Raw genomic sequence first — 16,432 nt, forward strand, 5'->3', positions numbered from 1 at the left:
GATTTCTGTTCTCAAACTCTTTCATTTTCTTTTCAATAATCTTTCTGTATTTTAGTCTACAGTTCACATCTGAGAGCTGCTCAACTTTTATTCGCTTTAAAACTTTCTTACATGTTATTCTTTTCAATATGAAATTCAATTTTATCCTGCTCGAGACTAAATCGTGATCACTTCCAATTTCAAATCCTGTGTACACTCTGGTGTCCTGCACCAGGGAGAAAACATCACTATAACATAGTCAATGAGACTTTTCTTATTCCTAGCCTCTTCTCTCCATGTGAATTTGTGCACATTTTTATGTTGGAACATGGTGTTAGTAATAACCAGTCCATGTCCTGAGCAGAAATCCAACAGATATTTGCCATTATTATTAGCTTTGCTCTTTTCTCCAAATTTTCCCAAAGTATTTTTGTATGTCTCACAATCATTTCCTACTCTGCTATTTAGATCCCCAACAAGGACCAACTTTTCCTTTTTCATTGTGTCAGTTGCTTTTTCTAAAGCCTCAAAAAATTCCTCCACTTCTACCTTAGTAGAACCTTCTGTGGGACCATAGGCACAAATAAGTCTCATTGTCCAGTTCCCCATTCTCATATTTGCCCACATTACTCTACTTGAGATTGACTGCCATTCAAGAAGATTAGCCTCGTATTTTGTGTTGAATACTATGGCTACTCCTTCTTTTCTTTGATTGTCATTGCCTGAATATAACATTTTGTATTTATTGCTCAGAAAGATCTCACCAGTTTTGGTCTTTTTTGTTTCAGTCACCCCTATTATGTCGATCTGGTGCTTATCTAATTCCTCAGCTAGCTCCATTTCTTTGCCATTCAGGCTTCTTACGTTGATAGTACCAATCTTTAACTCTGGTGATGTTGAGTTGGGGTTTGTTTTCAGATTTGTTCCAGTAGCTGACTTTTCGCTGTTCGCCCTGGTTCCCTGGCGAAAACAACGGGGGCCTTGTTTAACCGGGCGACGCCCCAGCCGGCATGAAATTTTGTCATGTTGTACCATCATTTGTTATTTTGGTTTAACCAATAAGAATACAATTCGGTCGGCTAAATCCCAAATTGCCAGCCCATCCTCGTTCATTCAGTATCAAAGTAGATACCCAACAGGGTGCACCACGAGAAGGTGAGGATTGGACATTAGGTCAGAAGCCTTGGTCGGTTCTCCGCATTCCTTGAAAGGCTATGTGGAGGTCTCCTCTCAGTTATACAGCTTTGACCCTTAAGCACCCCCTAACAGGCCTATTGTTATTAAATTATTCTATACACATGATCTAGAACAACCCCTAAAAAAATAATTAATAGCATGAATTCCTGAATACTAACCCAGGTTAAATTTCATTTGATGTTTAATAAAAACATATTTAGCAAACAACTGTCAAATAATAATTGTATCTTGTTCAATCTTTCTTTAATAACTGCTAGTCACTTTATCTTCTTATAAGAAATTGAATTACTGAAGTTCAACATTGTGTACACATTTTAATGAAAAATAAAATTCTTTCTATTTAGACAAAGAGGATGGAAAGGAGTAATTGGACGTCCTCCAACCCCTGAAGAATTTATTTCTGCATTGACTAGTCATGATTTATTTTTGTAAGTTTTTATTTCGGTACTATTTTTTGAAAACATTTATTTAGGTATAATTTTGATTGCCATTAATTTTCACATTTGAAATATCTCTTCATAAATATTCACATTTACAAAAGGCACCTCTAAGCATAGTTGTAGGATGGCATGACATTTCTGCTTGGATCAAAAAAACCTGCTTCAAATTCAAATCTAGGATGCAAAGAACTATTATGAAGATTTTTGAATGATTAGTTGGTTAGTCTGATATGGAAGTGAGAACACTTTGGTTTTTACTCCTGCAAAACAAAGATAAACTATTCAAAGAATGTACACAGTTAACCAGGATAATATACTGGTTTTGTGACCAGTAAATGTTACTGTTTAATACATAAAGTACAAAACTGCAAATGGTTACAAAGGATGAACAAAAGCACAACTCCGTAATACACGAGTATTAATTGTAAACTAACAGACAAAAATCTGCAACACACCGCTGTTGCTTGTTGGTGCCTCAGGATCAAACAAGTGAATGTGCAAAAGATGTGCATGCAACAATAACATCACTAAAAGTAATTACTAAATTTTAGCTCTTTTTTTTTTTTTTTTTTTTTTTTCTCCTACAAATCGGTTTCTGATTAATACATTTTGCATAAATAGGCTTTTTTTTATTATCATCATTGTGGTCCAATGCACCACTTCTAATCATCTAATGCATCACTTTTGGTGCATGCACCATAGATTGGCCATCCTTGCTCTAGAGTATAATTGCTGATTATCTAACAGAGCCCACCTATCTCATGGTACTAAGCCTAATTAATGTACTATAGGCGAATAGCCTCTTGTAGTGAAACTCACATAAAAAGATTGATAATAAGAAATTCTCTCTCTCTTTTTGTGAAGGAGGCAACTCCACAATAATAGTGCTCGTCCTTTTCATTCTTCCTCTTTTCTCATTTTTCACTCTACTTTTTCTGTATTTTTTATTTTTCTGTTCTCCAGACCTCAGTCACCCTGTCATTGTGCTTGCTGTTCATTGTAACCTGTAGGCATCCAGAAAATGCAATGCTGTCTTTTTCCACGTGGTCTGGAGACAGTGCAGGCATTGCTGGTAGAGTGCCTACGAAACCCCTAACACAATACCAGCACTTCTGCATGTACTTATTGCTTACCAGATAGTGGTCACCACGTGGTTCACTGGTGACACTTCCTTAAGGAAGTGTCATCTATATTCAAAGTTTAGTAGAGTGTGCAGGATTCCCAAAATCAATGAAGAAATTCTATTCAGATGATAGCTTTAATAAAACAACATTAAAAAATAATAATAAATACAGTAGTCCCCTGCTTTTCAACATTCCACTCTTTTGTCCCTTTCAAATATAACCACAAATCTTATACTCACTATGTGGTTCACTGTTTTGGCATATTTCACCAACCTTCCACATGCTTCTTCTCTCGATCAACTTGCATTTAGTATGTTTATAAAAGTTGTGCATGGTATGCCTCTTATATTTGTGATTATAATGGGCACCTAAATGTATTGATAAAGCTAAAAGAATCCATAAGCTTTTCAATGTGCAAGAAAAGCTAGACCTAATTAAACTCAGTGAGGAAAGCATGTGCATAACTATCATAAGTCTCAAGGTAGGTGTACCTCATAGAACAGTTGGTACAATTGTTAAGAATAAAGCCAAAATGTTAGAGGAAATTCAAAACACTACAGGGTACTAAAGCATATTGAAGTCATTAGAAAGTGAGACAGTCAAATTGCTGTATGGAAAAACTTTTAAATGTCTGGATTCAAAACCAAATCAGCGACAACATTCCTCTAAGCACAGGCATTACTGCAAGAATTAGAAGAAATTGCCAAAATACAGGACGCAATTGCATTTTAGAAAGGATCGATCACAATTTCGAAAGAAGTGCAAAAATAAATAGAGGCCTACAAAACTAAATCATCTGTCACAGAGAACTTTTTTGAGAAAGCAGAAGGACGTCAGTGCAGCAAACTTCATTGCTTCCCTAATTCAAAAGCCACCTCCACAACCATCGATAGTTAACCCTAACCCTTCAGGTTCAGAGCTGTCAGCATCGGTAGCAATATCAACCCCTATAAGATCTCTATTAAAGTCCCCCTCTCCAAAAAGAATAAGATTGTTTGAAGTTTCCGATGATGATGATGAGGTACACTATTTTATTCCAACTTTCTTCAATAAATCACCATCATTCAAATACATGCAAGAATCAGAAGATTTAAAGATAAGCTTTTGTTCATTTTACTGGACTTTTTTTATATCCCAATGTGTTATTTAGCTTTCACATGCATTCACAAGTGATATATACTGCATTATTTACATGTTTTGATAGCCAAAATGCATTTGCAAGCTAAATAAAGGCTAGGTTTCATTTTTTGCCAGTGCTCTGGTCACTAACCTGGCAAATAAGTGAGGGGGAGGGAGTGCCTGTATAAAAAAAAAATGAGTTAAACAATCTGGAGAGTCAGTTGCAAAGGAATACATACAATCCTAATTTTTATACTGTGAATATGAGAATCATCTTTCTGAAACTCAAAAATAAAAATAAATCATGCTGAAAAGTGAATATATGCAGTTGGACAAATTACATCACCCTGGTTTGCAACCACCTTGCTTATTATAGGCCTGCAGGTGGATTGAAAAGTTTCATGTTAGTCTCTAAGGAGACCAGGTTATCTAACCATCTAAGTCACCCACAGTACTAATGTATGATAAGTTTTGTGGATGCAATTCACTTCGAGAAAAAGCTATTTTTTTAAGCATTTGGAATAAAAGACAGTAACCATGATCATTGCATCTCTGCCATGACTACTACTAAACAGTGGGAAGGTGGTTGTGTCGATAGGTATAAGATCTAATGTTATGTAACTAATATAGTTCAGATTGGAGGCCACATAGGATAGAAATTGTGAAGAAAAGTCAAGCTGTTATTCAAACATTCATAGTATTTTTTTTAACTTAAGTTGTAGAACTTGATAATATTCTCTAGAAAAAATATCAGTTATTTTAACATATCACTTACCTTCGTAAGCTTCACTTCAATAGTTTCTACTGTTTTCTTGATAATAAAATCCAAATTTTATGTTACTTCACATGTGTTAACAGATACTGTGGACATGGAACAGGCCGTATATATTTATCTGGACAGTCTGTCGATTGCGTAAATTGTCATTCCGTCCCTGTTCTTATGGGCTGTAGCAGTGGTCGGTTAAAAGTTCTAGGCAAACGATTAGAACCAACAGGATTCATACATCAGTACTGGTTGGGAGGAAGGTGAGTTTCATTTTTTATTAAATTCTGTAAATTTTTATTTGTAAAGAGCCAAAGAGTTGAAAGATGTAATATAAACTGATCCATCAGTTTTAAATTGGTCAAATTGTTGTTCCTTTTGGACCATTTGTATTATTATTATTATTTCTCTTATTGCTTCCATTATATATATCTGTATTCTAAAAACAAAACAGCACTGATGGCAGCAAGAGTTCATTTCCTAAGAAACAGCTGGATGCTGATCGAGGCTAAAATTATAATTAGTATAGGCACATGGGAATGTTGAACTGTTGCATGAGGATAAATTGACTGCTCTATAAAATTTCTCACTCTATACAATGTGGATATCTTTTGTCATTGCAAAGTATTTGTCAAGTATTTTATTCATAAATTCATGTTTTAATCCGTCTCAAATCAGTCTTTCATGATAATTTACTTTTATTCAACTCATATTCTATATATGTACAATGAAAAAATTAATATCCTTTATTTGTATTAAGCACTTAAATTTGCAAAAAATAAGCATCACGAAATCCCTGATACATGTGCCCTCAGGGTAGGTATACATGGTACCAGTATGCATAATTCACCAAAATAATTCATCAAACAACAATTCACCAAAAGGCAATTTACTGAAAAAACAATTAAATAAATAAACACTTAAAAAACAGTTCAATGAACAAGATTTATCTGAAAAAAACAATTTATCGATCAGCAAGTCATTGAAAAACCTACATTCATCAATACTACATCACTGAATGAAAACAATTTACTGAAAAATAAATTATAAGCCAATTTCCAGATAACAGAGAGTGATTTGAGAAAAAAAAAAAATAAAAAAATATTATTGGGGTAACTGCAATGCTAATTGAAGCTATTGTATATGTATTACATAGCCCACATATTCTCCTTGTATATTCTATATAGATGTGTGTCAAGTTTTTATTTTAAGAAATATTTGTTTCGGTCTGTATGATGTATTCCATTTACAGTAAACCCTCGATTTAACAGACTAATAGGGGCTAAGGGGTGTCCATTAAATCGCAAATTTTTTAAAATAAAAATATCATTATACTGCAATTTTATCTATATTTGCACTGTAATAACAAAAAAAAATATTTCCCACAATTTTCACACTTTTAGATAAGTTAATGTGAAGTTAATGTTCGATGTTGAGGCACTTGGTTTAGGTAATCCTGCTTTGAAAAAACTATCGTTTTTTGTGAACTTTTGAATTCTGCAGTTTTTTTATAATTAACTCCCTAAAATTACAATAATATGTGTAATAAAACTGCTGCAGAAAGTCACGGCATGCGACATAAGAACCAATTACAGTGTGATCACATCCTAATCATTTGCCGAACATGTTTTATGAGCGATGACTCATTTAATTCAGCTAAATTACTACAGTGTTTTTCCAACATATGATGGAGTATTGGCCAAAATTTGTTAAAAATAACAGAAAATTAATAACAAAAAATAACCTCTTGATTGAATTATAAGCAAATCTTGGTTAAAAGCATTTTAAAATTAACAGGATGTTAATTTTCACGTGACATACAAACCAGAAATTTTGTCTGTTAAATCGAGTGTTTACTGTATATCTAATAAATTAAACGTCTAGTTTCATATTTGCTTTGAAAATTATTTCCAGCCTGTTTGAATTAGTAATGGTACACTATGAATATAATCATGAAACATAATATATTATAGCAACAATTAATTATATAATTCTGTCACATAACATAATTGTCGATAATAAAAATTAACTGTGCTTATTATAAATTATGAGAATTCATTAGGCTGAATTAATTTTGACAAAAAATCAGTAGTGTATCAGCCTACAAAACAAATCTCAGCATTTTGGTTTAGAAAGTTTGCTAGTCAATTAAAAGGATGAAAATGGGACACAAATGCACAGATTTAGTTTGCTTAATTCATTTCCTTAGTCAAATTTTAAATAAATTACTAAGAGGGTGAAAATATTGAATGAAAGAACACTCACAAAAGTTGTACTCTAACCATCCTGTGAGAAAAAGATCTTTTCTGTTTTTATTTTATATATACAGGTATCCCTTGCTTAACGCAGCAATCGCTTGATATACTCAGCAAGAGTTTTGATTAACACGCCTTTAACCCTGCAGAGCTTTCAGCTGATCTGACATATAATAAAATTAGTTTAATCCTTTATCCAAGTGTGAGCAAACAAAGTTTGCGCCTGAAAGTATCTTCAGGACTGGGGAAAGGTGGTACAACATCAGGGCAACTCGTTGCAAAGGTGGAGCAAGCCACCAACACTCCTATCTCATTATCTCCTATAATGCAAAACACTCTGATGTCAATATAGTATGGTTTAGTTACATTTTTGAAAATTATGGAGAAAACTACCGTGTTTGAGTAAAACTTTAGTTTAATATAAACCAAAATCGACACTCGACGTTTCGACCTTCATATCAAGGTCATCTTCTGGAGCATATACACTATATACAGAGAAACAAGCGGCACTACAATCTACATGGTTTGCTAAAGTTACTGACCAACCGTTACAACAATTATTGGCCTCACTTCTGGTTAAAAAAAAAAAAAAAAAAAAAAACTTACTACATCAATGCTAGAGTCCTATTATTATTATCTATTGGTTACAAAATTACATAGGGCTGGGGAGAGCAACATGTTTATATATATATTAAAAAACATGATTATACATATAAATTTCAACCAATTGGTATGGAATAGTTTCCAACAATTGCTTAAAGTCCTAAAGCATGCTGCTAGATAGTAAGTATTAAGTAGGCTGAATATGTGCCATCCAGATTCTTGGAATTTTCATGCTACCATTATTGTTGATATTAGGGTGGTTAATCAGAATATCGCAGGGTTTCTTTAAATTTTCTTTCATACCAGGTTTTTGTATGGTGTAAAGAGCGGGTACTTTTCCAATCAGTTTGGTGTAGGGTGTTGAGAGCATGATCTGAGAGGCCTGCTTCACCAAAATTGTTATATTTAATGTGTCTTTTGTGTTCTTTTTTACATATAGCGATTGTACGTCCAGTTTCACCAATATAAGGTAAGTTACAGGTAAGTTTATTGCAGTAGATTCAATAAACTCCAGGATGTGCCATTGGGAGGAGAGGATCCTTAGAGGAGTTAAATATGTTTTTTAATTTTATAGGTGGTTTAAAGGAGGCATTGAGATTATAATGGTGTAGGATTCTGTTGATTTTTTTCTGATAACCCTTTAATGTATGGGATGGCTAGGGTTTTACTTGTAATCTAAATTCTTTTTTGATGACGTTTTTTGAAGAACTTTATTAATAGTATTTTTGTTATAGCCATTAATTATAAATGTGTTGCAACACATTAATAAACATTGTAGAGATGGTTAAAACACATAGCACTCAACCAAATTAGTGAACTAAAACCAAAATTATTATAAACTGAAACAAATTTCAAACTAAAACCAAAAACTTGATGAAAATTCGTATTGTTCTAATTAATTTGTTTGCTACTATAATTGGGGCAAATCATGCTATTCCCAATGTGGCCCAATTAACTAGAATCCACTATACTTGAATTTAGAGAAAGCCATCAAAATCCTGAAATGTGGAAAGGCAGCTGGAGTAGATGATATTCAACAAGAAATTCTTAAATATGGAGATATAAACATTTTATGGTGGTTACACTCCATAATTCAGAAGGCCTGGTTAACCTCCCTGCCAAAGATGGATGAAATAGTGAGACCAAATTGCACTTCTTATCCATGTTATTCAACGGGTGTTACAGAATCTTATCCAGATTTAGCTGGACGTCTATAGGCATCATGGTCGGTTGGTGAGTTAAAGGGTCAAATTCCAGATGATTGATTGGTTGGATAGATCTCTCATAGTACTCATCTGTAAAAAAGGGAAATAAAACTGAATATGAGAATTCATGAAGGTATTTCCCTACTGAATGTTCTTGGCAATATTGATGCAAGCATACAGAGAAATGCATAAGAAATATTGTTGAAGGGAAGTTTGGAAAAGAACGTGCTAGATTCAGACCAAATAAAGCCTGAATGGCAAAGAAATGGAGCTAACTGAGGAATTAGATAAGTACCACCAGATTGACATAATAGGGGTGACTGAAATAAAAAAATACAAAAACTGGTGAGATCTTTCTGAACAATAAATATGCAATGTTATATTCAGGCAATGACAATCAAGGAAAAGAAGGAGTAGCCATAGTATTCAACACTAAATACGAGGCTAATCTTCAATGGCAGGCAGTCTCAAGTAGAGATGTATGCAAATATCAGAATGGGGAACTGGATAATGAGACTTATTTGTGCCTACGGTCCCACAGAAGGTTCTCCTAAGGTAGAAGGGGAGGAATTTTTTGAGGCTTTAGAGAAAGCAACTGACGCAATGAAAAAAGGAAAAGTTGGTCCTTGTTGGGGATCTAAATAGCAGAGTAGGAAATGATTGTCAGACATACAAAAATATATTGAGAAAATTGGAGAAAAGAGCAAAGCTAATAATAATGGCAAATACCTGTTGGATTTCTGCTCAGGACATGGACTGGTTATTACTAACACAATGTTAAGGCATAAAAATGTGCACAAATTCACATGGAGAGAAGAGGCAAGGAATAAGAAAAGTCTCATTGACTATATTATTGTTGATAGTGATATTTTCTCCCTGTTGTAATAGATTTAACGGTATTGATATGAACACAGATGGATAAGAAAATAACTATTTATTAACTTAAAAGCTAATATTTTGCTGGTATTATATCCAGCATCTTCAGAGCACACAACACAAAGTTTGTTATAAACGGTGTAACAGTGGGGCTAGTATAAGTAATTGCAGTGTGCAACACAAGACTAAAGTTCTAAAAGGGTGCCATCTAGGTTTTAAAAAAAAAAAAGTAGTTCAAAGTTTTGAAATGGTAGTCCAAATAATAGTCTTAGAAATTTTGAAAAAAATAAAATAAAATAAAAGTGATAAATATTAATTTGGTCTTAGGATGACTGTCTCCCAAATCTTTGTAGATTTATACAGCCATACTTGTTAAGGTGTGGAGTATGTTTTAAGACTTCTGTTGATTCCAGGAAAAACCTCTCTGACTTGTAGAAGCTTCTGTGCATTACTTTTGTTTCTTTCCAATTGATCCTGTGTGCTGGGGTATCCAAAGCATGGTCTGCCAGACCCAACTTGCCATAGCGAAAGTGTCGGATATATTTTTTTGTGTTCACTGAGGCAGATGTCCACGGTTCTTCCTGTCTGTCCGTAGTAGGCTTGATGGCAAGAACAGAGCACTTCATAGACTCCTGGATGTGATAAAAGAGTGCATTTGTCCTTAGGTGAACGGATGAGAGTTGCTAATGGCGCACAGTTGGTGTTTGTTAAGCATCCTAGATATCTTTTCAGATTTGGCTTTAATGTATGGGATGGTGATGGTTTTGTTGTAGTTTTCTGTGGTAGATAGAGGGGATTTCTGGGTAGCATTTAGTTTGTTATCTATCTTATGGGGGATTATAACCATAGGTTAAGAAGGTGTGACATAGGTAAGAAAGTTCAGCAGTGAAAGCAACGTCATTGGAACAGATTGCTCTAGCTCTATCTCCCTGTATGTGTGTAGGGAGATACTTACACAAACAATCACACCATCACCCATTTCTCAGCAATATGGTATCTTAAAAACACTAACCCATACAGCTAGAGCAATGTGTTCCAATGACATTTTTCTCACTGCTGAACTTTCTCACCTACGTCACACCTTCTTAATCTATGGTTATAATCCCCCATAAGATAGATAGATAACATACTAAATACTACCCAGAAATCCTCTCTATCTACCACAGAAAACTACAACAAAACTATCACCATCCCATACATTGTGTTGTGTTATGTGCTCTGAAGATATTGGATATAATACCAGCAAAATATTAGCTTTTAAGTTAATAAATAGTTATTTTCTTATCCATCAATACCGTTAAATCTATTACAACATGTCTGACAAGCACATAAGCCTATCCGTGCATTTAAATTTTCTCCCTGATGCAGGACACCAGAGTGTACAGAAGATTTGAAATTGAAAGTGATCACTATTTAGTCTTGAGCAGGATAAAATTTAATTTCATATTGAAAAGAAAAACATGTAAGAAAGTTTTGAAGTGAAATAAAAGTTGAGTAGCTTGAAATGTGGAAAGGCAGCAGAAGTAGATAATATTCGACCAGAAATGCTGAAGTATGGTGGTATAAGAGTCTAACAGTGGATGCACTGCATAGTTCAGAAGGCATGGACAGAGGGATAAATTCCTGATGACTGGAGTAGAACTCTAATAGTACCCATATATAAAAAGGGAAATAAAACTGAATGTGAGAATTACAGAGGTATTTCCCTACTGAGTGTTTCTGGCAAGATCTATGCAAGTATACTTGAGAAATGGTTGAGAAGAATTGTGGAAGAAAAGCTTGGTGAAGAACAAGCTGGATTCAGGCCAAATAGAGGTTGTCAGGATCAGAGCTTCACTTTACGACAAATAGTTGAGAAATCATGGGAATATAACAAAGATCTATATTTAAGTTTTATAGATCTGAAAAAGGCATATGACAAGGTGCCAAGAGAGATGCTATTCAAAATGCTACAGTTATATGGTGTCAATGGGGCATTATATCAAGCAATACCTAGTCTTTATTTCAGTTGTAAGTCAGCAATTAGAATTGATGGAAGTGCAGGAAGATGGTTTAATGTTAAATCTGGTGTCAGACAAGGATGTACATTATCCCCTCTGTTATTCATTACCTATATGGATCATATTATGAAGGAAAGTGGTATTAAACTTGATATCAGAATTGGAGATGTTAATGTCAGCTCTTTGCTTTATGCAGATGATGTTATACCTGTAAATAAATCTGATACAAGTCTGCAAGATTCCCTGATTAAACTGAATAACTGTTGTAATAGATATGGTACGAAGGTCAGCAGTGACAAGCCAAAGACAATGAAAATAGGCAGAAGCATTGAAAATATCAACTGCATTGTGAATGAATAACTTATAGAACAAGTAAAACATTTCAGCTACTTAGGCACGATTTTTAGTGAAGATGGTAAATTAAATATGGAAATAGACAACAGGATATATTGCAAAGGTGGTGAAGGTAACACAGAGGATTGCTGCAATAATGAGAAGGACACTGACCTGCAGAGATAAAACAGTTATCATTCCATTGTATAAGACCCTGATCTTATACTTGGACCCACACTTGGACTATTGTTCTCAGGTTTGGTCTGCAGGATTTGAAGGGGATAAATTAACTGTGGAAAGGGTACAAAGGCAGATAACAAAGATGGTTTCAGGACTGTACAATGATAGTTATGAGGATCGGCTGAGGGAATGTGGACTGCAGCGTAGTGGATAGAAGAAGGAGAGGTGATATCATTGAGACTTTTAAACTGTTGAGAGATGGTTACAGGGTTGACACTGGGGAGTTCTTTTGCTTGGTTGAACAGCGGGAAGGAGTGATGACAAGAGGTCATCCCTGGAAGTTACGAAAGGAAACTGTGAGCAGGAGGGTGCGGAGTGGTTTCTTTGCATGGAGGGTGGTTGAACCATGGAATGCATTGCCTGATGGAGTGGTGAGAGCGAGAATGGTCAGTGAGTTTAAGGAGTGGTATGATAGACTTTGTGTTTCTTAGGGAGGGTCCTCCCCTCGATGAGTCTTGATAGACTTTGTATTTCTTAGGAAGGGCCTCCCGCAATGAGTCTTTTGACTCCATAGAGGCCTGAATAATAATAATAATAGAATCAACAAAGCTGGTATGGTAGGAAGTCAGTTGAATTCGTTTATATGGAATAAGAGAGAAATTAGTCAAAACACTAAATTAGCTGTATACAAGACAGTGTTCAAACCAATTTTAACTTATGGATCTGGGAGCTGGGTCAGAAGTAAAACACTTGACTAAAGACTAGAGACTGCAGATATGAGAGTCCTGAGAAAGATTAGGGGCATGAACAGATGCCATCAATGGCAATATCATATTAAAATTGAGGATATTAGGAAATAACTTGACATTGTCAGCATCCAGGAATGTGTTTGGAGAGCTAATCTCAGGCGGCATGGTCACTTAAACAGAATGGGAGATGAAAGATTAGCAAAGCAAGTGTTCTCTGTCAGGTTGGCAGGAAAAAGACCCAGAGGAAGACCAAGATATAGGTGGATTGATATGGTAAAAAGTGCTATAGAAGATAGAAATATAAGAACTGATAATGCTGGAGTCTTGACAGGTAAGAGACTGTGGAGGAAAATTGTAGATAGGAAGTTAGTAATGATGTAAATTTTTCATGTAGTACTATCATACCCTGTACACCCCTTCGGGATACATGGTAGGAATTCGATGATGATGATGTTTCAAGTCTGAGCGGGAACTGCTTTCTCCTCTTGAGGAGGGAGTCCCACAAGTGTATGTCACACTATTTGCCATCAAAGTAAACTCTGTAAGAGAACAACTTTCCTCTGCTAACATAATCAGTGCCATCTGTGTAGATTGACTTTATCATCCTTTTCCCTTCATCCAATATGAGGATCATAGAAAGACATTTGAAGCAAACCATAGATTATCTTCCTAAGTGGCACTTGCATCTGGGTTCAAGTTTTCACTACACTTGACCATTTGCATGCACTTTTGATGTAGCAGTAATTTTCATCCTGATCCATAACTAAGATTAAGAACAACGATAATCAGAGATGCAACAGAGATAACGTTATTGGGACTCATAACTCAAAAAAAAAAAACAGAATACTCCTCCTCAATATACATCATTTGCAGGATAAATGCCAGACAATTTAGAATCGCAACTGGGGCATTCTAAATGTTGCTGTTCCTAGCCTTTATGCCAAAGCATACAAACCACCTCTCTCATTTCAGTAACAGCTTCTTTATGATACATACATACATATATACATAGTTTATTCACAATATGATACAATGTGAAAAGGGAAAAGAGATTTATGTTAAAAATTAAATATTGCAAATTATGGTCTTCCAAGTCTCTCTATCTTGAGCTAACTGGTAGATGTCAGATGGGGTTTTACAGTTCATCTCACTGATGGTTTCACATATGTATTGCCAAAATTGTTTGCCATCTTCTGTTTTGTAGAGGATGAGGGATTCCAAAAAGGGCGAGACTTCAAGATGTCTAAGTTGATGCCCAAGCCATCTAAGTTGTAGTTTTTTTTACTATATTGACAAGTGGTTTAGCACAGCATAGTTAGTGATGCGGTCCATCCAGGTGTATCCAAGAATCAGTCTGAGACATGTAGTTCCACGGGAGTTAAGTTAGATCTGTAGTTTTTTTGGTGCTTAATGTCCAGGTTTGAGAACCATACAAGAAGATGGATCTACTGGTTGCATGGTATAGTCTTAATTTTGTATTTAATAATACTAATGATGATTTCCAGATGGGGCGGAGTTTGTTATGGAAGACTAGAGCCAGCTGTTTACGTTTTCTGATATCATTTTCTGTATTGCTGATGTACGATCGAAGGTATTGAAAGTCCTTTACTCTTTCTAAGGGTTTATTGTTGATATGAAGTATAAAGTTTTCACAACCTATTGAGAATACTTTGGACTTTTGAATGTTGATCTGCAAACCAATAAGTTTAGCCTGTGCTTCTAGTAGACTGAAATGTTTTTGTGCATTTGTTGGTTCTGTATCAATAAGTACAACATCGTCAGTAAAGCTAAGATCAGTTATTTGCATGGTGTGGGTGGATGTTTTAATGTTAAAACCAAGATCTTCTGTGCTGATGGTCCGGAAGATGTAGTCCAATTATATTAAAAACAAATAAGGTGCTAACACACGAACAGGAGTCCTTGCAGGACTCCTGTTGTCACTGGAAATGATTCAGATGTTTCTATTTTAAAGATTACTGTAGCATTGTAATCTTTATAAGGTGCTGAGATTGCTTGTATGAGTATGATATGCAACCAAAATAAAATCCCTACCAGATCATTCCACTTGAATAAGTATTTTGTGATCACATTTGGAAAACTTATATAACACACAACTGGGACTATGTATAAAATAACCAACACAAACCTCACCTATTATTATAGATAGACAATGTTGCACAAGTGCCTTTAAATTAAATGAATAACTTAGACATAAAAAAATAGTCTCTTGGACCTGATGGCTTCTCTCCGTTTGTTCTCAAACATTTTCTCCAGAGCTGACACCCGTTCTCTATCGTCTGTGCACTATATAATACACAGTAGGTACTTACAAATCCCAACATGTGGATGCAACTTCATATCCATCCTATTCCAAAAAAGGCAGATAAATGTATGCTGTCAAACTACCAATTGGGTGCCATCATCTCAGTCCTCTCCAAAATAATGGAAAAGTCATCAATAGCCAACTTCTCCACTACCTAGAGGCACATCAATTAATCAGTGACCACCAGTATCAATTCTGCCATTCATGATCGACAGCTAACTACTTAGTTTACATCACCCACCACTGGGCATGTGCAGTGGAAAGGTTTGGCATTGCTCTTGACATTTCCAGAGCTTTTGATCATGTCTAGCATCAAGACCTGCTAAATAAACTACTGTCTACTTGAAACTCCCTGTAATTGGGTTGCTAGTGTCCTCTCTTCAAGCCTTACCACCAATGTGGTGGTGAAGTACCTCAGAGCTCTGTCCTATCACCTGCCCTCTTTCTTGGTACATAAATGACCTACTCTCAGTCACTACTCATCCTATCCACAACTTTGCAGATGATTGTACTCTCCATTCATCATACCCATTTGACAAACCATGCAGTGCTTAAATACTGATCTTTTCACTATCCTTCAATGGGGCAAGGACAATCTGGTCACATTCAGTGCTACCAAAACACAGTCTTGCCTCCTCTTCTCTCACAAGAGAAATCTCAGCTCACATTCCCTCCTTTCCCTCTCTCTCTATGTTCACTAGGCATCTACAGATGCCATATGGTCACTCCGATGCTCGGTGATGTTCCACACCAGGCCTCGCCATGTAGTCCTGTTGTTTGCTTTTCTGGCAGCCTAAACTCTCTGAAGATCAGTCACTCCACACACTCCATCCATCCATCTCATTGATGGTCTACCTCTGCCTCTTTTTCCAGGAACTTTACCTTCTATTACTGTTCTGAGAAGTCCTCCTTCCATCCTTTCCGTGTCCAAAATATTTTAACTTTCTTCTGTCAATATCCTTAAGGAGCCTTAAAGTTCTACTAATCTTTTCTAACACCCATTCATTTGTACGCCCTTCAGTATATGATATCCTCAACAGCCTTCTGTAACACCACATCTCAAAAGCAGATATCCGTTTCTTATCTGACTTCTTTAGGTTCCAAGTCTCGCATCCATAAGTCGTTGTTGGAAAAACAACTGCATCTAAAATCCTCAACTTTGTTTCCATGGAGATAGATCCATCCTTCCAGATTTTAGATCTCTGACTGTTGTATTCCTAACCTTTTTCTGACATCTGAATAGCAATTCTTCACATTAATAATGGATCCCAGGTACTCAAACTTGC

General features: G+C 35.5%; 1 protein-coding gene across 1 annotated transcript in view; it reads left to right on the forward strand.

Moving 5' to 3' along the window:
* Window positions 1–16,432, forward strand: part of Sse (extra spindle pole bodies like 1, separase) — a 505,458-nt gene that overhangs the window by 479,155 nt on the left and 9,871 nt on the right. The window contains exons 23-24 of the mRNA XM_090412041.1: window positions 1,521–1,604; window positions 4,718–4,885. Coding sequence (XP_090268167.1) covers window positions 1,521–1,604; window positions 4,718–4,885 — 252 coding nt within the window. The remainder of the gene's footprint in view (window positions 1–1,520; window positions 1,605–4,717; window positions 4,886–16,432) is intronic.

The sequence above is a fragment of the Typopeltis vanoorti genome, chromosome 22, assembly GCF_054136105.1.
Source record: "Typopeltis vanoorti isolate ZY-2024b chromosome 22, IOZ_Tvanoo_1.0, whole genome shotgun sequence".
Classification (NCBI taxonomy): domain Eukaryota; kingdom Metazoa; phylum Arthropoda; class Arachnida; order Uropygi; family Thelyphonidae; genus Typopeltis; species Typopeltis vanoorti.